This window comes from Microcaecilia unicolor, chromosome 10, assembly GCF_901765095.1.
Source record: "Microcaecilia unicolor chromosome 10, aMicUni1.1, whole genome shotgun sequence".
Lineage (NCBI taxonomy): Eukaryota > Metazoa > Chordata > Amphibia > Gymnophiona > Siphonopidae > Microcaecilia > Microcaecilia unicolor.
Window position 1 is genome coordinate 145,348,920 of NC_044040.1, and position 27,105 is coordinate 145,376,024.

General features: G+C 46.5%; 1 protein-coding gene across 1 annotated transcript in view; it reads left to right on the forward strand.

The window, feature by feature from the left end:
- ATG16L1 (autophagy related 16 like 1) overlaps window positions 1–27,105 on the forward strand; it is a 303,900-nt gene that overhangs the window by 124,153 nt on the left and 152,642 nt on the right. The window contains 4 exon segments of the mRNA XM_030217204.1: window positions 15,697–15,780; window positions 16,404–16,460; window positions 16,632–16,679; window positions 18,305–18,407. Of these exon segments, the coding sequence (XP_030073064.1) occupies window positions 15,697–15,780; window positions 16,404–16,460; window positions 16,632–16,679; window positions 18,305–18,407 (292 nt within the window).

The following is a 27,105-nucleotide window of genomic DNA, read 5'->3' on the forward strand; positions in this document are numbered from 1 at the left end:
CCGGCTGGCCCGTTGTCCGGGGTGAGGTCTCCGACATCGGTGCCGCTTGCGGTACCGACTGCGGTAGCCTCCCAGGAAGGCTCCCCGACTACGTCGGCGGAGGGAGCTTCGCCGGTGCGGGCGAGGGAGTCTACCTCTCGACGCTCCCGCCGTGGCCGTGGTTCCACGGAGTCGAGCCGGGCACGGTTGCAGACACAGGTCCGTGAACTTGTGTCTGACACCGGTGGTGAGGCCTCGTGGGAAGAGGAAGAAGACATCAGATATTTCTCTGACGAGGAGTCTGAGTGTCTTCCTTCCGATCCCACTCCCTCTCCTGAAAGACAGCTTTCTCCTCCTGAGAGCCTGTCTTTCGCTTCCTTTGTCCGGGAGATGTCTACGGCCATCCCCTTCCCGGTGGTTGTGGAGGACGAGCCCAGGGCTGAAATGTTTGAGCTCCTGGACTATCCTTCTCCACCTAAGGAAGCGTCCACAGTACCCATGCATCATGTCCTCAAAAAGACATTGCTGGCGAACTGGACCAAGCCTCTAAGTAATCCCCACATTCCCAAGAAGATCGAGTCCCAGTACCGGATCCATGGGGACCCAGAGCTGATGCGCACTCAGTTGCCTCATGACTCTGGAGTTGTGGATTTGGCCCTAAAGAAGGCCAAGAGTTCTAGAGAACATGCTTCGGCGCCCCCGGGCAAGGACTCTAGAACCTTGGACTCCTTTGGGAGGAAGGCCTACCATTCTTCTATGCTCGTGGCCAAGATTCAGTCCTACCAGCTCTACACGAGCATACACATGCGGAACAATGTGCGGCAGTTGGCGGGCTTGGTGGACAAGCTCCCCCCTGAGCAAGCCAGGCCTTTTCAGGAGGTGGTCAGGCAGCTGAAGGCGTGCAGAAAATTCCTGGCCAGAGGGGTGTATGACAGCTTTGATGTTGCGTCCAGGGCCGCTGCTCAAGGTGTGGTGATGCGCAGACTCTCATGGCTGCGTGCCTCCGACCTGGAGAATAGAATCCAGCAGCGGATTGCGGACTCGCCTTGCCGTGCGGATAATATTTTTGGAGAAAAAGTCGAGCAGGTGGTAGAGCAGCTCCACCAGCGGGACACCGCATTCGACAAGTTCTCCCGCCGGCAGCCTTCAGCCTCTACCTCTACAGGTAGAAGATTTTTCGGGGGAAGGAAGACTGTTCCCTACTCTTCTGGCAAGCGTAGGTACAATCCTCCTTCTCGACAGCCTGCGGCCCAGGCTAAGCCCCAGCGCGTTCGCTCTCTTCAGCAGCGTGCGCCTCAGCAAGGCCCCTCGGCTCCCCAGCAAAAGCAAGGGACGAGCTTTTGACTGGCTCCAGCAGAGCATAGCCGACATCCAAGTGTCAGTGCCGGGCGACCTGCCAGTCGGAGGGAGGTTGAAAGCTTTTCACCAAAGGTGGCCTCTCATAACCTCCGATCAGTGGGTTCTCCAAATAGTCCGGCAAGGATACACCCTCAATTTGGCCTCAAAACCTCCAAATTGTCCACCGGGAGCTCAGTCTTACAGCTTCCAGCACAAGCAGGTACTTGCAGAGGAACTCTCCGCCCTTCTCAGCGCCAATGCGGTCGAGCCCGTGCCATCCGGGCAAGAAGGGCTGGGATTCTATTCCAGGTACTTCCTTGTGGAAAAGAAAACAGGGGGGATGTGTCCAATCCTAGACCTAAGGGCCCTGAACAAATATCTGGTCAAAGAAAAGTTCAGGATGCTTTCCCTGGGCACCCTTCTCCCCATGATTCAGGAAAACGATTGGCTATGCTCTCTGGACTTGAAGGACGCCTACACGCACATCCCTATACTGCCAGCTCACAGACAGTATCTGCGATTTCAGCTGGGCACACGTCACTTCCAGTACTGTGTGCTACCCTTTGGGCTCGCCTCTGCGCCCAGAGTGTTCACCAAGTGCTTGGCTGTAGTAGCAGCGGCACTTCGCAGACTGGGGGTACACGTGTTCCCATATCTCGACGATTGGCTGGTGAAGAACTCATCCGAGGCAGGAGCCCTGCAGTCCATGCAGATGACTATTCGCCTCCTGGAGCTACTGGGGTTTGTGTTAAATTACCCAAAGTCCCATCTTCTCCCAGTGCAGAATCTCGAATTCATAGGAGCTCTGCTGGATTCTCGGACGGCTCGCGCCTATCTCCCAGAGTCGAGGGCCAACAACTTGTTGTCCCTCGTCTCGTGGGTGCGAGCGTCCCAGCAGATCACAGCTCGGCAGATGTTGATATTGCTGGGCCACATGGCCTCCACAGTTCATGTGACTCCCATGGCCCGCCTTCACATGAGATCTGCTCAATGGACCCTAGCTTCCCAGTGGTTTCAGGCTGCTGGGGATCTAGAAGACGTGATCCACCTGTCCACGAGTTTTCTCGAATCCCTGTATTGGTGGACAATTTGGTCCAATTTGACTCTGGGACGTCCTTTCCAAATTCCTCAGCCACAAAAAGTGCTGACCACGGATGCGTCTCTCCTGGGATGGGGAGCTCATGTCGATGGGCTTCACACCCAAGGAAGCTGGTCCCTCCAGGAACGCGATCTGCAGATCAATCTTCTGGAGTTACGAGCAATCTGGAACGCTCTGAAGGCTTTCAGAGATCGGCTGTCCCACCAAATTATCCAAATTCAGACAGACAACCAGGTTGCCATGTACTACGTCAACAAGCAAGGGGGCACCGGATCTTGCCCCCTGTGTCAGGAAGCCGTCAGCATGTGGCTCTGGGCTCGCCGTCACAGCATGGTGCTCCAAGCCACATATCTGGCAGGCGTAAACAACAGTCTGGCCGACAGGTTGAGCAGGATTATGCAACCTCACGAGTGGTCGCTCAATTCCCGTGTAGTGCGCCAGATCTTCCAGGTGTGGGGCACCCCCTTGGTAGATCTCTTCGCATCTCGAGCCAACCACAAAGTCCCTCAGTTCTGTTCCAGGCTTCAGACCCACGGCAGACTGGCATCGGATGCCTTCCTCCTGGACTGGGGGGAGGGTCTGCTGTATGCTTATCCTCCCATACCTCTGGTGGGGAAGACTTTGTTGAAACTCAAGCAAGACCGAGGCACCATGATTCTGATTGCTCCCTTTTGGCCGCGTCAGATCTGGTTCCCTCTTCTTCTGGAGTTGTCCTCCGAAGAACCGTGGAGATTGGAGTGTTTTCCAACCCTCATCACGCAGGACGAAGGGGCGCTTCTGCATCCCAACCTCCGGTCCCTGGCTCTCACGGCCTGGATGTTGAGAGCGTAGACTTTGCCTCTTTGGGTCTGTCAGAGGGTGTCTCCCGCATCTTGCTTGCTTCCAGGAAAGATTCCACTAAGAGGAGTTACTTCTTTCTATGGAGGAGGTTTGCCGTCTGGTGTGACAGCAAGGCCCTAGATCCTCGCTCTTGTCCTACACAGACCCTGCTTGAATACCTTCTGCACTTGTCTGAGTCCGGTCTCAAGACCAACTCTGTAAGGGTTCACCTTAGTGCAATCAGTGCATACCATTACCGTGTGGAAGGTAAGCTGATCTCAGGACAGCCTTTAGTTGTTCGCTTCATGAGAGGTTTGCTTTTGTCAAAGCCCCCTGTCAAGCCTCCTACAGTGTCATGGGATCTCAATGTCGTTCTCACCCAGCTGATGAAACCTCCTTTTGAGCCACTGGATTCGTGCCATCTGAAGTACTTGACCTGGAAGGTCATTTTCTTGGTGGCAGTTACTTCAGCTCGTAGAGTCAGTGAGCTTCAGGCCCTGGTAGCCCAGGCCCCTTACACCAAATTTCATCATAACAGAGTAGTCCTCCGCACTCACCTTAAGTTCTTGCCAAAGGTTGTGTCGGAGTTCCATCTGAACCAGTCAATTGTCTTGCCAACATTCTTTCCCTGTCCTCATTCCTGCCCTGCTGAACGTCAGCTGCACACATTGGACTGCAAGAGAGCATTGGCCTTCTATCTGGAGCGGACACAGCCCAACAGACAGTCCGCCCAATTGTTTGTTTCTTTTGATCCCAACAGGAGGGGAGTGGCTGTGGGAAAACGCACCATATCCAATTGGCTAGCAGATTGCATTTCCTTCACTTACGCCCAGGCTGGGCTGGCTCTTGAGGGTCATGTCACGGCTCATAATGTTAGAGCCATGGCAGCGTCGGTAGCCCACTTGAAGTCAGCCACTATTGAAGAGATTTGCAAAGCTGCGATGTGGTCATCTGTCCACACATTCACATCTCATTACTGCCTGCAGCAGGATACCCGACGCGACAGTCGGTTCGGGCAGTCAGTGCTTCAGAATCTGTTCGGGGTTTAGAATCCAACTCCACCCCCCCTAGGCCCATGTTTGTTCTGTTCCAGGCTGCACTCTCAGTTAGTTGGTAAATGTTTTAGGTCAATCTCAGTTATGTCCTCGCCGTTGCGAGGCCCAATTGACCATGGTTGTTGTTTTGAGTGAGCCTGGGGGCTAGGGATACCCCATCAGTGAGAACAAGCAGCCTGCTTGTCCTCGGAGAAAGCGAATGCTACATACCTGTAGAAGGTATTCTCCAAGGACAGCAGGCTGATTGTTCTCACAAACCCGCCCGCCTCCCCTTTGGAGTTGTGTCTTCCCTTCTCTTTGTCTTGCTACATATGAGACTGGCCGGCACGAGCCGGTTCGGGCGGGAAGACGGCCGCGCATGTGCGGTGCGCATCGGTGCGCGAGGACTAGCAAAGGACTTTGCTAGAAAGTGTTCCGATTGGAGGGGCTGCCGTGGACGTCACCCATCAGTGAGAACAATCAGCCTGCTGTCCTCGGAGAATACCTTCTACAGGTATGTAGCATTCGCTTTTTTGCACATGTAAAAAAATAACCTTTCTTTGTCACCATCTGGATTTTTAGCTGCAAGAAATGTGCATATTTTCAGCCATGTAGGAAAGAGGTATTTTAGGGGGGTGTATTGGAGGCGTGTTTGAAACTATATGCATACCTTGCATTTTCATAATTACTCATGTTTAACATTCATACTTTTAACCATATGTGTACATACTTCAGCTGTTTAAGATGATAAATTACAAGCGGGTACTTGCTGTTCAAAACTTAACTGGCTTTGTGTGGGTTGATCATGTGTATACATGATCAGTTTTGTGCCCTAATGAAAAATCAACTCCAAGAATATTCTAATTTTATGTATTCCAAATTATAACAGATACAAACATAGAGTTCTCTGAGGATAAGTAGGCTGCTTGTTCTCATGACTGGGTGACGTCTACAGCATTCCCTCCCCCCCGAACGGAAATCTTCCTAGCAACAAAGCTTGCTAGAGCCTTTGCGCGGGCGTGGCCATCTTACCGCTCGTCGCACGAGAGTCCTGACAGTTCTTTTCTTTTTCCGTTTTTTTCTTTTGTTATTGCTATGTGGAGCTGTTTCTTTTAAAATACAAAAAAAAAATTTCTTAGTTTTTCCCTGTTTCCTTTCGTTCCCGTCGCGGCCCTCTTAGGCCGCACGTATGCGTTTCTCCTTTTTGTGCCCTTCCTTTTGCACCATCGAGAACTTTGACTTCGCCGCCGCTATTTTTCCGTCCATGACATCAAGGATTCCAAGCGGCTTCAAGAAGTGCGGTCGATGCAACAGGGCAATCTCAGGTACTGATCCCCACTCGTGTCCGGTGCATTGGGCCTGATCATCGCCCAGACGCGTGTAAGTTGTGTCTTAGCCTTAAAAAGCAGGCACAGGCGTTGAGATTAGCTCAGCGGGACCGTCTGTTTGGAGCTTTGCCCAGTTCTTCGACGTTGACAGCGGTACCGAGGTTGGCGTCGTCGGTCTGCACCGGAGATGGCATCGACATCGGGAGCGCAGGTAGTGGCTGTCCGGAGACCACTACACGCTGGGAGCAGTGAGCCATCGAGTGGGTCTCCACTTGCCTCGAAGACTCCTGCTGTGCAGGCCCACCGGGACCGACCGCTGTCAGACCCGAACCCGAGGAGGCGTGTGGATTCCATGTCCTCGGTACAGAGGAGTACCAATGATGTGCATCGAGCGAAGGCTAAGAAGCATCGCCATTGGTCTCCTTCTAGACACAGTACCGGGAGCTCCGGGGCGTCGAAGGATTCGGCACCCGAGAAGCGTTGACGCCGGGAGGACTGCTCACCCTCCACTCAAGAGGTGTCAGTCTTTGGACAGCCCGGTACCGCCGCCTCATCCTTTGCAGATTCTGCTCCCGACTCCTGCACCGGCCCTACAGCTTTTCCCGGCAGAGACTCTGGACGAGCGCATCCGAGCCATTCTCCCAAGAGAGACACATATTTTCTTTATAATTGGATAGAATTAAAAATCAACACACGGTGAGAAGACTCCTGACGCAGGCCTGCATGGCCGAAACACAGCTGTGTCGAGTCCCTTTCTCCCTGCTATCCTTTAATTAATAAAGTGTTTTAATTTTTTTTATAAACAAGTGTCGTCTTTTTCATTTTTTAATTCTTTTATGTATTTGTATTTTTAAATACAAATTTGATCTTTTTTTAAATTTTGGATTGTTTTTGTTTTTGTTAGTCATCTTTGCTGTTTTTCTTTTTAATTTTTTTATAAACAAGTGTCGTCTTTTTCATTTTTTAATTCTTTTATGTATTTGTATTTTTAAATACAAATTTGATCTTTTTTTAAATTTTGGATTGTTTTTGTTTTTGTTAGTCACCTTTGCTGTTTTTCTTTTTAAGAAGAGGAGGATGCCAGATATTTCTCTTCTGAGGAGTCTTGTGGTCTTCCCTCTGATCCTACTCCTTCCCCAGAAAGAAAGCTTTCTCCCCTGGAGAGTCTTTCTTTCTATTCATTTACCCGGGAAATGTCTGTGGGCATTCCCTTCCCTGCGGTGTCTGTGGATGAGCCCAGGACTGAGATGCTCGAGGTCCTTGACTATCCTTCACCACCTAAGGAGTTGTCCACTGTTCCTTTGCATAATGTCCTTAAAGAGACATTGCTTAGGAACTGGATGAAACCACTATCTAATCCCACCATTCCCAAGAAAGCTGAGTCCCAATATCGGATTCACGGAGAACCTGAGTTGATGAGGACGCAGTTACCTCATGACTCTATGGTTGTGGATTCTGCTCTCAAGAGAGCCAAGAGTTCTAGAGATTTCGCCTCGGTGTACCCGGGACGAGAATCTAGAACTCTGGACTCTTTTGGGAGGAAGGCCTATCAGTCCTCTATGCTCATGTCCAAAATTCAGTCTTACCAGCTCTACACGAGCATTCACATGCGGAACAATGTGAAGCAACTGGCGTACTTGGTGGGTAAGCTCCCTGTGGAGCACACCAGGCCTTTTCAGGAGGTGGTCAGGCAGCTGAAGGCGTGTCGCAAATTCCTGTCCAGGGGTATTTACGATACTTTTGATGTTGCATCCAGATCCGCTGCTCAAGGTATAGTGTTGCACAGACTCTCATGGCTGCGTGCCTCTGGGCACCCTTCTTCCCATGATTCAGGAAAACGATTGGCTATTTTCTCTGGACTTAAAGTATGCTTATACTCGCATCCCGATACTTTCAGTTCACAGGAAGTATCTTTGATTCCGTCTGGGAGCGCAGCACTTCCAGTATTGTGTGCTGCCCTTTAGTCTCGCGTCTGCACCCAGGGTGTTTACAAAATGCCTGGCGGTGGTCGCAGCGTCGCTACGCAGACTGGGGGGTGCATGTGTTCCTTACCTCGATGATTGGCTGGTGAAGAACACTTCAGAGGCAGGAGCTCTACAGTCCATTCAGATGACTATTCAGCTCCTGGAGCTACTAGGGTTTGTTCTAAAGTATCCAAAGTCCCATCTACTTCCAGTTCAAAAACTAGAATTCATAGGAGCTCTGCTGGACTCACAGGTGGCTCATGCCTATCTCCCGAGGCGAGGGCACACAACCTTCTGTCTCTTGTTTCCATGGCCAGAGCGTCTCAGCAGATCACAGCTCTGCAGATGTTGAGGCTTGTAGGTCACATGGCCTCCACAGTTCATGTAACTCCCATGGCTCGTCTTCATATGAGATTGGCTCAATGGACCCTAGCTTCCCCGTGGTATCAAGCTGCAGGGAATCTAGAGGATGTGATCCAGCTGTCCACCGACTTTCACAGTTCCCTTCGGTGGTAGACAATTCGATCCAATTTGACCTTGGGATGTCCTTTTCAAATTCCTCAGCCACAAAAAGTGCTGACAACTGATGCATCCCTCCTGGGGTGGGGAGCACATGTAGATGGGCTTCACACCCAGGGAGCTTGGTCCCTCCAGGAATCGGGTCTTCAGATCAATCTTCTGGAGTTGCGAACGGTCTGGAATGCTCTAAAGGCTTTCAGAGATCGGCTGTCCAATCAAATTATTCAAATTCGGACAATCAGGTTGCCATGTACTACATCAACAAGCAGGGGGCACCAGATCTCGCCCCCTGTGTCGGGAAGCCGTCCAGATGTGGCATTGGGTGCGCCAGTACAGTGTGCTTCTCTAAGCCACGTATCTGGGAAGCGTAAACAGTCTGGTCGACAGATTGAGCAGGATAATGCAACCTCACGAGTGGTCACTCGGGCGTAGTCCGCAAGATCTTCCGAGCGTGGGACTCCCCCTCGGTGGATATTTTTGCCACTCGGATCAATCACAAGGTCCCTCAGTTCTGTTCCAGACTTCAGGCCCACGACAGACTAGCATCAGATGCCTTTCTCTTGCATTGGGGGAAGGGCCTGCTATATGCGTATCCTCCCATACCTCTGGTGGGGAAGACTTTGCTGAAACTCAAGCAAGACTGCGGGACCATGATTCTGATTGCGCCCTTTTGGCCACATCAGATTTGGTTCCCTCTTCTTCTGGAGTTGTCCTCAAAAGAACCTTGGAGATTGGAGTGTTTTCCAACCCTCACCTCTCAGAACGAGGGGGCGCTTCTGCATCCCAGCTGCCAGTCTCTGGCTCTCACGGCCTGGATGTTGAGGGCGTAGGCTTCGCCTCCTTGGGTCTTTCTGAGGGTGTCTCCCGAGTCTTGCTTGCTTCCAGGAAAGATTCCACGAAGAGGTGTTACTCTTTTAAATAGATGCGGTTTGCTGTCTGTTGTGACAGCAAGGCCCTAGATCCTCGTTCGTGTCCTACACAGACCCTGCTTGAATACCTTCTACACTTGTCGGAGTCTGGTCTCAAGACCAACTCCGTAAGAGTTCATCTTAGTGGAATTAGTGCTTTTTATTATCGTGTACAGGGTAAGCCTATCTCTGGACAGCCTTTAGTTGTTCGCTTCATGAGAGGTTTGCTTTTATCAAAGCCCCCTGTCAAACCTCCACCAGTGTCATGAGATCTCAACGTTGTTTGCACCCGGCTGATGAAAGCTCCTTTTGAGCCACTGAATTTCTGCCATCTGAAGTATTTGACCTGGAAGGTCATTTTCTTGGTGGCTGTTACTTCAGCTCGTAGAGTCCGTGAGCTTCAAGCCTTGGTAGCCTATGCTTCCTATACTAAGTTTCATCGTAAAGTAGTCCTCCGCACTCACCCTAACTTCTTGCCGAAGGTGGTGTCGGAGTTCCATCTGAACCAGTCAATTGTCTTGCCATCATTTTTTCCCCATCCTCATACCCACCCTGCTGAACGTCAGTTGCACACATTGGACTGCAAGAGAGCATCGGCCTTCTATGTGGAGCGGACAAGCTCCTTCAGATAGTCCGCCCAAATATTTGTTTCTTTCGATCCCAACAGGAGGGGAGTTGCTGTCGGGAAACGCACCATTTCGAATTGGCTAGCAGATTGCATTTCCTTCACTTATGCCCAAGCTGGGCTGACTCTTGAGGGTCATGTCACGGCTCATAGCCATGGCAGCGTCAGTGGCCCACTTGAAGTCAGCCACTATAGAAGAGATTTGCAAGGCTGTGACGTGGTCTTCAATCCACGCATTCACATCTCACTACTGCCTTCAGCAGGATACCCGACGTGACAGTCGGTTTGGGCAGTCGGTGTTGCAGAATGTATTCGAGGTTTAGAATCCAACTCCTCCCCCCTAGTCCCATTTTTATTCTGTTCCAGGCTGCACTCCCAGTTAGATGTTCTTCGTAGGTAAATCCTTGTTATGTCCTCGCCGTTGCGAGGCCCAATTGACCTATCTTTGTTGTTTTGAGTGAGCCTGGGGGCTAGGGATACCCCAGTCGTGAGAACAAGCAGCCTGCTTTTCCACGGAGAAAATGAAGATACATACCTGTAGCAGGTATTCTCTGAGGACAGCAAGCTGATTGTTCTCACCAACCCGCCCGCCTCCCCTGTTTGTTTTATATCAAACTGTCGGGACTCTCGCTCGACGGGCGGGAAGATGGCCGTGCGCTCTCGAAGTCTCTAGCAAGCTTTGTTGCTAGGAAGATTTCCATTCGGGGGGGGGGAGGGGCTGCCGTGGACATCACCCAGTCGTGAGAACAATCAGTCTGCTGTACTCGGAGAATAACTGCTACAGGTATGCATCTTCATTTTATAGACCTCATGCTGTAAAATATGGGTTTGGTTTTTTTTGACAGTTACAAGGCTGCTGTTTTAAAGGCCATTCTGGGTGCACTCATGCAATTTTTGCTTGTTAGTAAAATTTAGGCGTACGGTCCTTATTGTCCAATATAAAATATATTGGCTTTTAGCCCAGTAAGGTTATCTGGAAGGGACCTAAAATTTTCTATAGGGCTTAGTGGTTTAAAGTGTGATATAAACCAACTGCTAGGAAGTTAAATATGTAGTATGTTTTAGGGGTCTCAAACTTTGTCATGGACTATAAACCAGTCAAGGTTTTTGAGATATCCATTGTATGTATTTGAGAGATTTATATGCCCACTGCCTCCATTGTATGGAAATCATAAGTAATCTATCTCATACGTATAAGTAGATTCTGAAATCCTGACTGGTTTTGACATTCAAAGATCAGAACTAATTTGCCCAGCAGTCAGGGAAATATATTTATTTTGAAATGGGTATGGCAACTTACTCCTTTTCAATTCAAATACACTGAGCAAAAAATCTGTCACTGGGTTTCAGAAATATTCAAAACAATTGAATTTGGATTTTAAAGGTTTTATTCCACTTTCCAAATTGGAGCGCAGATATTTACAGTTCCTTGCCCCAAGAGCTTATAATATAAGGCCCCTATTTATTAAGTTGCATTATGGCAATAACTTTCATTCCTTCTCTCAGACCAATATAGAACAGATGGATTATGCCTTTCTACCAGTAGTTGGAGATAGAGATAAAAGGCTTTTGAGTTTTGCTCTATAATAGGATACCATGCAGCTTACATGCTCTTCAGTTTTTCTCTGTCTCCAGCTGATAGATGAGCATACCATGCTCTGGTGATACATTTGCTGTCAGAACTCCTGGGCCTACTTGAACTAATAAATAGTATTCCAGTTGAGATCAGACAAATGTCTGGGAGATCGTCCTGGTCTTTGGGGAATACTTAGAGGAATACGGGTACATTCCCTTCTTTCTCAACGTGTTCTCCCTTTTTCTTTCCCTGTGTTGAACGTGATTCTTGGGTGTCAGGACTGTGGCTGGACCTAGCTGTGCCTACTTTCACTCCTTCTGAGAATATAGTGATCCTTGAATTATCCAGCCCTGCATCTGGACAGGTGGAAGAGGGCTCTGGTTTGGCCTCCCAGCCAGTATTTGGGGGGGGGGGGGGGGAGCAGGAGCAATGGCAGCTAACCTGGGTCTAGGGTGAATTTGTTTTCTGTTACATCATTACTGACTGCCGTGTGAGGTGCAAAAATCTCCTGTTTGCCAGGGTATGTGTGAAGCCGTAGGTGTCTGGCAAAGAAGCCCTGCAGAAATGCCCAGACTGGACCTGTTGGGAAAACTGGAACTCCCAATTGGTGGCGAAGTCTGACTGGTGGTTGACAGCCAGCAGATCAGATCAGAGTAGCTCCTGCAGAGAACTGCTGAGAAGGGTGAACGCCCTGGGGGGAGGGGTAACCTGTTAGTTTGGTTGCTTTGCAGAGAGAGAGGAGTTGCTGGCCATCATAGTGCAGGTCTTGGAAGCCTTAAGTATTGCTGAACCCACTGGTGTGAGGGTCCATATTGAAAGATTCTATCTTAAAGGGTTTGCACAAGCCTTCAACGTCTTGTCCATCAGGCGATTCAAGCTCTCTTTCTGTGGAGTGGGGCACTGGAAGGTTTGGCTCAGGGTTGTAGAGAAATGTGTAAACTATCCCCCTAGCCCCTGAAGTTACAGAAGCACAAGGCTCCTAGAGTGGATGCTTTAGTCATGGTTCTTATAAATATCACCATTCCAGTAGAGAGGGTGCTGCCTTAAGGACCTGCAGGATTGAAAGATTGAGGCCTTGTTGAAGTAAGCATTTCAAGTAACATCCCTGGGGCTTCAGGCAGCAGGGTACAGCAGGAATATATCCAGGTCCTGTTGAGAGAGGTCTAGAAGCTCCTTATGGACCCTTTAAAGGGGTGGAGGGGGTGGGGTGTTTGAATGCCAAGGAAGTTTTCCCAGTGGAGGTTGGGTTGCCCTATATTTTAGATGCTTTGTATTACCTCATACTGACTTCTGCTAGGGGAATGGCAGTAGTGGTATCAGTACAGAGGCTTTTATGGCTGAGTATCTAAGATACAGCTTTGAAATCTAGACTTACCAAAGTTCCTTTTAGGGGTAAGACACTTCTTGTGAGGAACTGGACAAGCTGGTGAAAGATCTTGGAGATCAGACCATAGAGACTGCTGGAGGATAAGCTTAGAGACAACATTGGGTCTAGTGCATGGAAGTTTAGATTTCGAGATACTCGTCATTACTGCTCAGCAGAAGAAAGGAGGTGTTAATGCCCCTGTACAAGTCGTTAGTGAGGCCCCCTTGGAGAATTGTGTTTGGAGTATTGTGTCCAGTTTTGGAAGCCGTATCTTGCTAAGGATGTAAAAAGACTTGAAGCGGTTCTGAGAGAAGTAACAAAAATGGTATGGGGATTATGTAGCAAGACTTACGAGGAGAGACTTGCTGACATGAACACGTATACCCTGGAGGAAAGGAGAAACCGGGGTGATATGAGACAGACGTTCAAATATTTGAAAGGTATAAATTTGCAAATTTTTTCTATAGACAGGAAGGTGGTAGAACTAGAGAACATGAATTGAGGTTGAAAGGGGACTGACTCAGAAATAATGTCAGAAGTATTTCTTCACTGAGAGGGTGGTAGGTACCTGGAATGCCCTCCCACGGGAAGAAGTGGAGATGAAAATGGTAATGGAATTCAAAATTACTTGGGATAAACCCAGAGGAATCCCGATTAAGAGGAATGGATCCAGAGAAGCTTAGCGGAGATTAGGTAGCAACACCGCTAATTGGGAAGCAAAGCCAGTGCTGGGCAAGGCTTCTAAGGTCTGTGCCCTGATTGTGGCTGAATAGTTTTGGATGGGCTGCAGTGGAGATTTTTAGAGGCTCCAACAACTTCAGAAATTTAGAACAAGGACAGTGCCAGGCAGACTTCTACAGTTTATGCCCTGAAAATGGCAAGGACAAATCAAGATCAGGTATCCATATGAAGTATTACATCATAAACTCATTACATATGGTATCTTGTTGGGCAGACTGGATGAACCGTACAGGTCTTTATCTGCTGTCATCTACTATTTACTAGGACAGCACAGCAGTCCTGTTTTCAGGCTGTCATTGTCCTTTTGAACTGACCAAAAAAGGTGGCTTCAGCAGGAGTGGGGTCTTCAGAACTCGGTGCATTCTTGGCTGCTGGAGGGTGCAGAGAGCAGCTGCGCGCCTGTTGGCTCCACTGGCTCCTTGCTCCCTCTGTTCCGGGGCAGAGGGAGCAGGGAACCAGCGGAGCCGACAGGCACGCGGCTGCTCTGTGCACCCTCCAGCAGCCTGCACCCGGGGCAGACCGCCCCCACTGCCCCGCCCTTGCTATGCCACTGTGTAAGACCTAATTTCTCCTTTCCTTGAGTCCTATGTGATTAGTCCAAAGTCCCACTAGGTTTACATTTACTGTTCTGGTTACTTCGTGGCAGCCAGCTGGTAACATAGAATGCTGTTTGGAGCCTGGGTATTCCTCTTTGTTCCTGCAACATAATAAGAAAATCACTCAACAATCTTTCTTCCACTCTAGTCTCTGGAAATGTGTGGGGTGGGGTCTCCCATTTCCTCTGTTATAGAAAAATACTGGAGAGCATGTGGCTGTGTGGTACCCTATATAGAGCAGAGCTCACAAGCCTTTGATCTGTTTCTATCTGCTGGTAGAAGAACTTAAAAAATGTTGCTGTTAAGCTGTATAATTGGAAAATAAAGTGAAATTTGGTCTTGGCCTGTTCATTTCTTTTCCAGAAGGAATGGATTAATGCAAGACATGTTAAGTAATAGATGTTCAAAGCATGCAAATAAATGCAAACGTGTTCATTATTATGCAAAATTAATAATCTAATTTGTGGTTTTCTATGAAAGCTGTTATTCAGGTATAGTGAAAAGAATTGCTGTGCCCATCCTTTCTTAAAGAAAAAAAAATTGCAACTGAGCCCCCTGACCTCCCTCCCCCCTCCTTCCAGGGGTCTTCCTGGTAGTTAGTGAGGGGGAGGGACAGGAGTAATGTTCTGTTGCTCCTTCCCTAGAGACCTCTATAGAATAGGGGCCACTGACCCCTAGTGGTGGTTCTGTCATGCTACCACTAGAGGTCAAGTTGCCACATAAAGGGATCTGAGTGTAGGGAGGGTGGGTACTAAGGTGAAGGGATGGAATAATTTCAGTTTTCACAAGGGATTTGAGAGGGGGTTTAGGACCTAATATCTATACACTGTAGCAGCCAGGAGCATGCAATATTCTCAGCTGCTGTAAAACAAAACCAGATTTACCATGGGATTCACTAAACTGTGATACTTTATTTCTAAAAGACACGCCAGATAAATAGGGCCCTAAGTTTGTACCTGAAGTACTGGAGGGTTAACTGAATTGCTCATTAGAAGTTTTAAAATGGAGCAACATTTTTTCCTAAGGCTTACCTTGGGTTATGAACAAAATTTACAATTACAGTTTGAAGCCCAAAGAAGTAATGTTATATTTTACAGATGTGACCATTCTAAAGATGGCCTTATATGACTGAAATTGTTTTACCTCCAAATGTGATCGTTAAATTTTGAGTTTAGTATTTTTGGGGTTGCATTTTCTTTCTATAACTTCTGCTACACTTTTTTTCTGCAGAATGTACAGCACTTTGATTTTGCTTCTGTTATAAAATTTATACATAGATGGCTTGTTAGAAGTTTACCAATAACACTTGCTCTTCTTTATCAGCTTTTTCTTTGTGTTGTCTTTTTTAGCATTAAAATTAGGGCAAAGGAAGATGTGAATGGTTGTTTTTATAGAAGTGTTGGTAACTTAATAGAGGATGTGTTTTTTGCAAAGAGTCATGATATGCAGGGTGAAAAATACCTAGAACTCACTATAATTTTCAAGATCTTTAAGAATAACAGCTGCTGCTGCTAGTGAGTGTCTTTACTGCCATTATGAGAAGATGAATTCCATTTGGAGATACTTGTACAAGTATTAACGCCCCTCAGGTGCATTGTTGCACCTTTTAAATCACTAGCACTCAGCTGGACCCTTAAACTTGATTATTATGCAGACACATCCTAGCCTCATTGACATGTTTTTCATCACAGTTGATCAGGAAAAGCTTCTCTCTCACTGGTAAGCAACTGAGATTTGAGAAGTATGTTAATTAAGAGTGTTGTAATTGGCTGTTTTGAGGAGGTATGTTCCCATCCTTCTACAGGGATGATGATATAGAAGTGCTAGAGGAAGCACATGACCCAGCTGGGGAGACATCTCCAGTTCGAGCAGTCAGCCGGACATCCAGGTAAGGATATGGATGGGCTGCAAGATAGGGAACAGAGATAGATGTTATGATAGAAGGATCAGAAAATGTGTGTAGATTATGTGGCTGGTGTTTATTTTGGAAGTATGGTTTTTATAATAACGTTCTCTTATTGGAGAGCTTCAGAGAAGTGCTTGTAAAACTTTGAAATAATGGCTTAGTGGTCCTTATAAGTGACTTTGTGCTCTTTGATGACAAATTACACACCATGGTAATCTTGGAGTACATGTTTGTAACTACTAAAACTCTCCAAGTCACTACCTGAGGTTCTATCACTTAATTTCAAATGTAAAGGGGTCTACAATACAGAAAGTGTACTCTTTTAACTTTCTTTGTAACTAATGCTTTAGAAAATTTGGAAATATTATTACCATTATATGAAGACCCTGGTATAGCTGCTGGAAAACTAGAGATCTAATTCCTAGTCTCGAGACTGTTCCTGAAGGGAACCAGTTTTCATGTTGGCCTTTTTTGAGGGTAAGAGGGTGGGTGTTTTTTTTCATCTCCAATTAGTTCTTGATATCAGATTTCTTACTAATTTCTTTTGTCTGTTGATTGATTGGTTTTGAAGAGACAATTTATAATTGTGCTCCCCTCCTCTTTAGTAAGCGACTCTCGCAGCCAGCTGGAAATCTTCTGGACTCTATCACTAATATCTTTGGGTAGGTTAGACAATTCACCTTTCCTTTTTAATGTATTTCAGTTCTGCAAGGAATACAAAAAAGTTGTCCTTTTAATGTTAGTTTTTCTTCTGGCCTCTGCTTTTTCTTTTCTTCCACTTAACTCCGTGTGTCCTCCACATCATCTTGCTGTATGCTGACCTTTCCCTCCAGTCTGTGTGAATCCCCCTCTTTGGGACATCATTCTGCTGATGCTGTCAGGTGATGTTTTCCACTTTGCACTCTGTATTTTGTGATAGAGGCTTAATACATATTGCTTCACCTTGCATAAGCAGCTTTTCCTTCTTGGATGATCAAATGAGGCATGTGCTGTCTAATCAGTGCTTTCATATGCTAATCCGCTGTGGCAACTGGATAGAATTGCACTCCTTCACTAGATTGATTAGGTGTGCTCCAGAAAATGATGCATGTATTTAAGGAACTTGTACTAGGTATTTTTCTCTATAGAGACAAAGTGGGAAAAATCCACTAGTACCTCAGTTCCATAATACTCTACTAATTTGATCAGAATCACCTGCTATGTATCATTATAGGTTTCTGTGCATTGATTCAAATTTTACATTTTGAGACAAAGTACTGGTCTGACACATGACTAGCATTATATTTTGTCTGTCTTCAGGGCTAGTGTATTGTTACTCTAATAATATATTGTCCTTTTAACTGCTAACGTGTAGTATGCATGTCAGTTGTATAAGGTGAACTTCTCGGTTCACACCTTTTCTCTTTGCTGGAGTTTGGGAGGAAAGGAGACGGCAGCTAGAAGCAGTTTTTATTCTTAGTTTTAATTATGCTCTGAAGGCAGTATAACCCATGTATACATTATGTATTGCCTGTTTTTACCATCAAATATTGTAATAGATTTGTTACAGTAGTATCTCTCTATATAAAAGGCAACACCAACGTTCTATGAAGCCTCCAGCCGGAAGTGTGAAGGGGGCGAGATATCCGGTTTCCCTATGAGTGTCTGCCCCGCCCTCTCTGTAACACAGTCAGTGAAGGAAAACAGCAGAGCACGAAATCAAATCGCTGGCTCTGTAACAGTGAAGGACTCAGAGGGGGGAGGGGAGAGAGGCCAGAGGGCACGGACACACACACTGCCACATGCACACAGAAGAAAACATTGCTAGCCCCCGTTTCATTTGCATCAGAAACGGGGCTTTTTTTTACTAGTATTATAATAATCTGAGGATCCCAAGGCATGATTGTCCAGCTCAAAGGTCTTGAAGAAATGTACTTAAAGATTATTTAACCAAAATCCCTAACAGAACGTAAGAAAATAGCCTGAGCTTGGTAATTCCTGTGTTACGTCTATTGTGCTGGCAGTTTACCTTGGTAGGAGCAATTGAGAAATGGATTACAAGGAAAGTGAGCAATTTGTAGGTATAATGCTGATTTCCCACCATTCTTTATAAACGTGGTTGCTTACATAGCTTCCAGTTGGGTACAACAGTGGCAGACAGTGAATATTTAAGACAAACTTTATTGCTCATTTGGAACCAATAGAAGTTTCTCCTCTTCCTAGTCTCTAGTGCTAAGCCCAGGAGAAAACTGTTCTTGCCCTTCCTAGGTGTGCTTACTGAATATGCAGTTTAACTATGAGTGAACCACAGCAGGCAGTTAGCAACATTCACAGTCTCCTATTAATGGACTGAAACAGGCAAGGAATGTAGTACAGATTTTTTTATTTTATTTTTGTTACATTTGTACCCCGCACTTTCCCACTCATGGCAGGCTTTATTCCATAGTAAACGTATTCATCCACAATGTGTTTTCAGAGAAACTGAATTCGTTTTTCCTGTTTGGTTCTCCTGTGTTTCAATTTACAGGCGGCGTTCTTTATCTACGTTTCCAGTTCCTACAGACAACGTGGAGACACTTCCAACTGGAAGAACGGAGGTGCGAGTGCCTAACACAGCACTGTACGTCTTTGTAAGTGTCTTGTATTTTTTTTTTTTATGTCAAGGGAAAGGATAAGCATATTAGATTCTGCCCACATATCTAATTATGATCAGTAGCAATTGCGTTGTTCTAAAACCAGTAACTTATTCAGTCACCCTTATTAGCCAGAGTGAAAAAATGCTTGCATCTCATGAGTGTTCATACATGCCCATATTTTATCAAGGGGTAGTGCCTCAGTTAAGTGTTGACTGTTGCACTGATCAAGGAACACATGATTAGGGCTATTGTAATTACCCTTGTCTGAATGGTAAAATACAGAGAGTGGCGTGGTTGAATTAACAACTTGCCAAATTTGTGGCTTAGAAGCACTTAACAGTTTGTGCAACTGTATTGCTGACTGTATTTCTGGGGGAATTTTGTGCATTGCAGAATTCTGTGCAATCATCGGCATCTCTCCTCCATTTCTCTTCCCCCTTCCTGCCCTGATCATGCAGCCAGAGAAGATGCATGTTACTTATTAGACCACATCCTTTTCCTACACTGCCCTATGTCTGGTTGCTTATTTGAACCATGTGGGCTGCCATACAGTAGCGTGGTTCAAATGAGCAGTCAGGCCTAGGATGAGGATGTGGCCAGATGTGCAGCCATTCACTACTAGCATCACCTCTTGCTGCACAATCAGGGCAAGGAGGAAAGAGACCAGGCAGGAGTTAGTGCTGGGGAAGGGGGATGCATGGGAGGGATGCCATAGTAGGATGTGGGGAGGAATGTTTAGGGTATACTATGTGGGTGGGGAGTATAATAAGCTCAGTCATATGGGCTGTAGGGTGGGGGGTGGTGGCTGAGCAGGCTTGACAATGTACTTATGGGGTTGGGATGAGGGGACAGAAAAGGTAAGATGTGGACCAGGTGAGGCTCTGGCCCAGGGTGCCAGAGATAAAGGAAGACAAATGCTTGAGCCTGTGTTGTCGCTGTCCCTGTAGGTTAAGCTGGCCCAGAGCTTACCTTTCAGCATTGCGTATGCAGGGGAAAAAGGAAGTCAGCAACCCTCTTCCTCTCTCCATCTCAGGCCACCTTCCCCCATCTACCTTTAAAGGCAGTTTCCCTCTCCCAAACACAGTGTTTTACCTAGTGCTACCTGCATCAGCCCCAGTGTTATCTTCTGCTGTGCCTCAGCCCCTCCTTTGATGTAACATCCTATTTCCACAGGGGCATGGCAGAGGGAAAATAGAGGGGCTGATGTAGGTAGGATTAGTTAAAACGCTGTCTGTATTCAGGAGGGGAAAGCTGCCTTTAAAGGTAGGCTGAGGGGGTGATCTGAGGAGGGGGCATACCAATGAGAGTGCGCCAAACCAAATGTTGGCTCTGGGCACCACAGTCCCTTGAGCCAGCCAGTTGGGGGGGGGGGGGGGGAGAGAGAGAGGCGGCACCTGCAGAGGGTGGCAGTTATCAAGCTATAGCTAAGAGCCCAGTACCATGGCCCCTGGTGTAGCATTCTCCACTCTCTCTTTACTTTTCAAATGCAGCACACTTTTGGCACTCGAGTCTCCAAAGGGTAGTTGCTGTTGGGAGTAGCAGCAGTAGCAACAGAGCTTCACTCCTTCGAAACTTGTAACTGCATGTGGTTCTTAGTTTGCTTTCACTTGTGCTTTGTGGCGCACCAGAAGTGAAAGCAAATTTTTGTAACCCTAGTAATTACAAAGTGGTATCCAGAAAGCAAACCTGCTATGTGAACTGTTGGGTGGCAGAGCCGGTGGTGGGAGGAGGGACTGGTGGTTGGGAGGCGGGGATAGTGCTGGGCAGACTTATACGGTCTGTGCCCTGAAGAGGACAGGTACAAATCAAAGTAGGGTATACACAAAAAGTAGCACATATGAGTTTATCTTGTTGGGCAGACTGGATGAACTGTGCAGGTCTTTTTCTGCCGTCATCTACTATGTTTAGATTGATGGTGGGGTGGAGTTTGTTAGTTCTACTGATGGAAATTCTTCAGGGCTTTGAGTCCGTGGGTCCAGATGTCATCAATCAGGTCAATTTTCAGTAAAACATCTTGGGAATAATTGGAAATGGCTAATTTAGTAATTTGTTTATTCCTATATTCACTGGAACTATATGTAAAGCTAGCACCCCAAAATATGTAAGTACAAATTATACTTAATAGGTATACATATATGTAGAATATCTGCGTATTGGGGTTTTTGTGTAAGATATACATTTAGAGACAATATTTGGGGTCATATACATGTTATACTTTTGGCTTGGGTGGTCCAGTTAACCTGGGTTTCCCATGTTTGAGTCATATATGTGTGGGAGAGAGAGAAAGATAGGCAGGCTAATTATTCTGTCCAATTTAAAGGAGGTGGAATGGGCTGAAGGTGTGCACAGGTGCAGGGCCGCCGACAGACTGGCCTGGGCCCGGGGCAAGGCCGACCCTGGGGCCCTGCCCTCGTCGCCCCGCCCCCGAGATCGCTACAGCCAGGTTGCCGCCGCTGCTCCCCCTCCCCCCTGAGGTCTCCACCGCCACTCCCCCTCCCCCCCGAGGTCGCCACCCGCTCCCCCCCCCCCCCCCCGGTCCACCACCGGGCCAGGCCCCCTACATTGAAATTGCAGTCTCACCTCTGTGAAAGCAGCTCTGCAGGCAGCAGAACGCCTCCCTTCGGCCCTCCTTCCCTCCTGTCCCGCCATCGCGGAAGTTAAGTCAGATGAGGGTGGGACACAGGGAGGGAAGGAGGACAAAAGGGAGGCGTTCTGCTGCCTGCAGCGCTGCTTTCACAGAGGTGAGACTGCGATTTCAAGGCAGGGGGCAGACGGTCGACGACGGAGGGCGGGTGGGATTGCGGTGCTCAGCCCGGGGAATTTTGTCCCCCCTGCCCCCCCTCTCGGCGGCTATGCACGCTTGAAGTATTGTACTTCACCTGAGATCACCAAAGTGGCCCAAATAGGACTGACCCTATGTGGTGAATGTACTGTACAGGGTTAAGCACTGCTGTTTTTCAAGATGGCAGAATGGAGGCAAGAGAAGTGAGCATCACTCCTGCCTCGTTTCTTTAAAATACGTGGGGGGGGGGGGCGGGGGCGGTGGAACAAAAGCCATCAAGGAAAATATTTATGAGATTGAGGGCACTGGCAATCGGGGGGTCAGAGAATAGGGATCCCACCACCAGCATTTATAAGGGTGAGTGTTTTGGAGGAGCCACCATAACTTGTAGGTATGGCGGGGATTAGCCCACAGTTTGCTCACCAGCATTTGTGCAGTTGGGAAGATGGGGGGTCTGGTTGCGCTGTCAGGGAGGATTCGAATAGCAAGAATGCAAAAAAATTGGTGTAGACCCATGTGCACATGTGTTTGTGGGCTCTTCCATGACAGTACACCTTTTTGGCGCCAAGACTATCTGCATGCTTGTTGGTTACTGCATTGGGGAGCTAAAGCGTTGTATTAGGCTTCTGTTAGGAAGCCGTATACCAAGCTTTAGCGCAGGGCTATAATGCAAGCTTGCTGCATCAACCCCACTTTCATCTGAAAATGGGACTTCAAAGTCTCTGTGGTCTGTTGTGCCCTGCTGGCCCCATGCATTTCCAGCTTGCACAAGAAAGCATTAGAAGAGGTGTCAGCAATAGCTAAGGCACTGATTATGTCTTTTCACAATGCTATACCTGCAGATTTGAGAATAAGGCTCCCCTGCACTTGGGCTCCCTTTGTTTTCCCATTCTGTCACTTGTTCTCCCCCACATCTCCTCTTTATGCATCTTTTGGCATCCTCTTTCCCAGTACCATTCTTCTGCCTGTTTTGTCCTATTACTCATTCTCTCTCTCATTTTAACCTTACGGTGCTCTCTTACTACTCGTCCCTCAAGCACCTTATAAGCTGTTGATCCAGAATGTTTCCCATCAATATTAACATTTGATATACATTAAATATGTTTCATATTTTCTGAGTGCAGAATATAAAGCTTACCAGAGTAGAACAGTACCACCTTTCAGTAATTATACACAATTCTTTAATTATAAAATGTTTCAAAAGTCAATCTTGGAAATATTTATCTTTTTCGTATCTTCCATATTGTGCTGTTCTTTCTCTCCTTTTTACATTGCTTCTAATTTCTCCAATCTTTCCATTTCTCCTTCTCTGTAGTAGTCTTTTATCATACTTTTCAGTTGAGTTTCAGGTTACTTTTTATTGACCTGAAATCCATTTCAAATAGTGCGATCTATTAAAGGGAAATATCCAAGAAGATGGGGTGGTGTATAGGGAAGGCATTGAGAAGGGTGGAGCAGGGTGTGAAAAGGAACTGATAATAGCAGCATAATTCAACTAATTGACAACTGTGAGGTGTGAGAAGAAACCAATGACAGAATGATGTGATAATAGTTAAATCTTTTCACAACTGTAGGGTGCTATGAAGCCATTTGTCCTTATTCAGGCCTACAGATTAATACTGTCAAGCTTTTGGATGCCTTCCAGTTCAGTAGTTTCTCACTGGTGTATCTCTTTGCAGCTTCTTTGTAGGAGTATATCAGTTTTAAGTAGGGTATATCTTGGATGAAATATTCTACTAGTTGAATGTTGCTATTTCTGATATTTGATTTGTGTTCACTTATTCTTTTTCTTAGGGATTGGATTGTTTGTCCTATGTAGATAGCAGAGGGATATTGCTAGCAGGTGGTGGCATAATTTATATTAGAGGAAGAGCAGGCCGAAAAGCTGTAGTCAACATTGTCTGTTTCCCTAATATACATAGTAGATGATGGCAGATAAAGACCTGTGTGGTCCATCCAGTCTGCCCAACAAGATAACTCATTACATAAGGTATGATGTGATACTTCATATGTACATCTGATCTTGATTTGTCCTTGCCATTTTCAGAGCATAGACCGTAGAAGTCTGCCCGGCACAATCCTTTTTTTAAATTCTTTATTTATAATTTCAAATGTTTACATCACAAGAAAAACTTGTTACAGAAAAAACAGACCCAAAATAAACATTAGGATAAAATATCCAAAGAAAACTTTTATAATCATATATTGTATGTCTTCTTTAAATCACAAATAAGCAGATAAAGGGGGGCATGAAACAGAAATGGGAAATACAGGTATAATTTATGCCCGGCACAATCCTTGTTCTAAAACTTCAGAAGTTGCCATTGAAGCCCCTGAAAAACACCACTCCAACCCATCCAAATCTATTCAGCAACTTACCTGATGGGCCAATACTTAAAACCTAATGCCGGTGCTAGACGCAATTAGCACCAGTGTTAATGTGCGTAGAAGGCTGTAGCACAGGAAACGACTTGCGTGCCATAGCACAAATTGTATTTAAATATAGGCAAACGGATACAAATGAGGTCATTAGCTATTCCCTCCCAATGCTCAGAGAAATAGCGCACAAAAAATTCTGTCCTAACACTGGAAGCCTACTGCCAGCTCTGAGTTTGCATTGAGGGGTCAGCAGAGAGGATTTCTCATGATTTTCCTCTTCAAATCTGCCAGTTTTTATTTTATTTTGAAAGAAGAAGCAAACCCATGCAAGCCTCTGAGTGTGCTGGTGGTGAGGAACAATGTGTTGGAGTCTGAGTAAAACTGAAAGTGGAAGCACACATTGGCACCTGTTTTCTTAACTTAAATGTAAGCTTTTCAACTGAAAAACAGTTTTAAAAGCTATATTTAAGGAGCAAAAGAACAGCACTGATGTGTGCCTGCACTTCAGGATTTGAATGGGCATGTGTACAAGGGCTTTGCTTACCACAAAACTGTTGTGTGCATGCGCCAAGCACGTTCCTCACCCTTGCAAAGTTTGCATATAATTTGCATGCTGTTAACATTGAGCATTGGGAAGTTATTTTTGTGCTGGTTCCACGGTATTTTCCCATGCTGTTCCCTATAAGTGCCAGAGTTCTGAGCATAGTAACAAAGTAGATGACGGCAGAAAAAGACCGGCACGGTCCATCCAGTCTGCCCAACAAGATAAACTCATATGTGCTACTTTTTGTGTATATCTTACCTTCATTGTACCTGTCCTTTTCAAGGCACAGACCGTATAAGTCTGCCCAGCACTATCCCCGCCTCCCAACCACCAGCCCCGCCTCCCACCACCGGTTCTGGCACAGACCGTATAAGTCTGCCCAGCACTATCCCCGTCTCCCACCCACCAGTCCCACCTCCCACCAATGGCTCTGGCACAGACCGTATAAGTCTGCCCAGCACCATCCCCGCCTCCCGCCACCGGCTCTGCCACCCAATCTCGGCTAAGCTCCTTAGGATCCATTCCTTCTGAACAGGATTTCTTTATGGTTATCCCACGCATGTTTGAATTCCGTTACCGTTTTCATTTCCACCACCTCCCGCGGGAGGGCATTCCAAGCATCCACTACTCTCTCTGTGAAAAAATACTTCCTGACATTTTTCTTTAGTCTGCCCCCCTTCAATCTCATTTCATGTCCTCTCGTTCTACCGCCTTCGCATCTCCGGAAAAGGTCCATGAGAAAATGAGGAAACTGAGTTGGTATTCAGTCTTCCCACATGTCCTTGACCTCAAGTTGGTATTGTTGTGGCAAGCTGGCTTGAGGACTTGATCATGGAAATTTTATTTATTTAAAACTATATTTGTATTCCTATTTCTCCAACTTTAGTACACAGACTGTCCAAAGTGGAGAACAAACTAAAATCACAAATACTACACAAGACTTAACAAATCCACACATAATACAGAAAAAATAATATAAAACAGTGAAAAAAAACTCAAGAGCTTTGCGTACTTGCTCAAAACAGCCAGGGTTTCAGAGACTTCCAGGTAGCCACTTTCATGTAGTTACTTCACATGTGTTGGGAGGGAGGATGAGCGTAGATAGAGAATGGGATGGGGATGGAGTCTGCGGGGACAAAATTTGTCCCAATGTCATTCTGTACTTTGAAGGCTGTTGACCAATTGGACAGTGTTTGAGTGATGCAGACGACAACTATTTCATTTTTTGAAGTGTCAAGTAAAAGTGCTGGCCACAATTGGCAAAATTTGCATGAGGGATCCTGTGCATACCTGCTACCATCATGTCTTCTGAAAAGACATTTTCTATTGCAGGAGAGCTAGACTGAACCTCAGATTGTTGATGACTATTCATCCACAGATTAAAAAATCATAACAGTGCTTCATGGGGCATATTTCTCCCCCACTAGGGCATACAAAACTAGTTGTGGTTTTTGCCCCTGGACATTTTAGCCGGATGGGTTAGGGTTCCTTGGGGTGGTAGAAGTCAGCTATTGTTGGGGTTGGAAGGGTAGAGGGTGATGGGGTTATTATAGTTGCTGCTTGTTGTTTTCTATTTGTGATTTATAAACAATTGCAAAGAATATTGTTCCTTTTTATAAACATTTAAATATAAAATCATAAGTGTTCGAGGCTTCTGCAGATAAGGACAGAGCCTACGGGGACAGGGCAGGGATGGGGACAGAGCCCACTGGGACAAACTTTGTCCCTGTGTCATTCTCTAAGTGTAAATCTGTGGGGTTGTGGGAGCTCACTGGCGCTTGGTTTATATTCTAAGTGCCTTGGTCAAAAAGTTTTTAAAAAACAAACAGTTAAGACAGGCATTCTATTAATAAAGCCACAGGTGTATGAAAATGCTATGGAGGTGCTGATGTTGCTTTTACTGGAAATAAGCAGGTTCACCTAGATTCACAAGTTGGATTACAGAACGGCTCAGCACTAATTGATTTATTAGGATTTATTGACCACTTTTTTGAAGAAAAAAAATTCTCCCAAGATGGTATATAGCAAGAAAAAGTTGAACTTAAGTAATAGACAGTGGAGCAGTAAAATATTCAAATAACAGTACATTGTAAGTTGCATATTGTACCATACTGTGTCAACACAATATCCAATAAAACCTTTTAATAGGATAGAGTTATCTGGTCATGCCCAAATTTCCTATACTATTGTGTCCCTGCTAGTCCCCTCTACTAGATACATTAGATTTTGATATTTCAGGGGTCCTTCTGTTTAAAAGTTTTATCTAATTCTTAATGAATCTTTCCATTACGTTCATTCCCACTATTCCAGGACAAGTGGATAGTTATGTCCGTCGACCAGCAGGTGGAGATAGAGAATACAGAACTAAGCACCACTACATAGCTCCATGCTAGCAGCCCAGCTCCTCAGTATCTTCTATCTCCAGCAGGTGGATGGACAGACTTCCTTTGTCTCTGGTTCTGAGGCCTTGCTCCTGGTCCAGTTGGTCAACTGGTTCCCGGTTGAGCATAGTGGGCATACATACCTGGTGGTGCTTGGGTCCCTGTCGTGCTTTCCCCCTGGAGTGTTCTGTGTTCTTATGGGAACCTGCTCAGCAATCAGTCTAATTCAGAAGATAAGGAATAGTGCAGGCAGCGCAGTGAGTCTGGTGGGCCGGTGGTGCTGTACCCTGCCTTGACAGGGAGGTTGCTGAGTCCCCTGGGAGCATGGACCCAGGGTAGTGTGTTCTCTTCTGTGCTTTGGGCCTCAGGACGTCCTTGGGAGCGATTTGTGCCTGTGCTCACAAAAAAAAAAGAGCTTTATGGTTGAGTTGTGCTGCACTCCTGTTTAAAAAAAAATGCACACAAAAGATACGCGAGTTTGTAGCACGGTGCGCCACATGCTTTTCTGCACTGCAACAATCTTAGTTCATGGCAGCCCCCGCTGGGAGTGCAAGGAGCTGCCCTTCTTGCAGCGGGCGGCGTTCCTCGGGCTGCTGCACGGTGTGC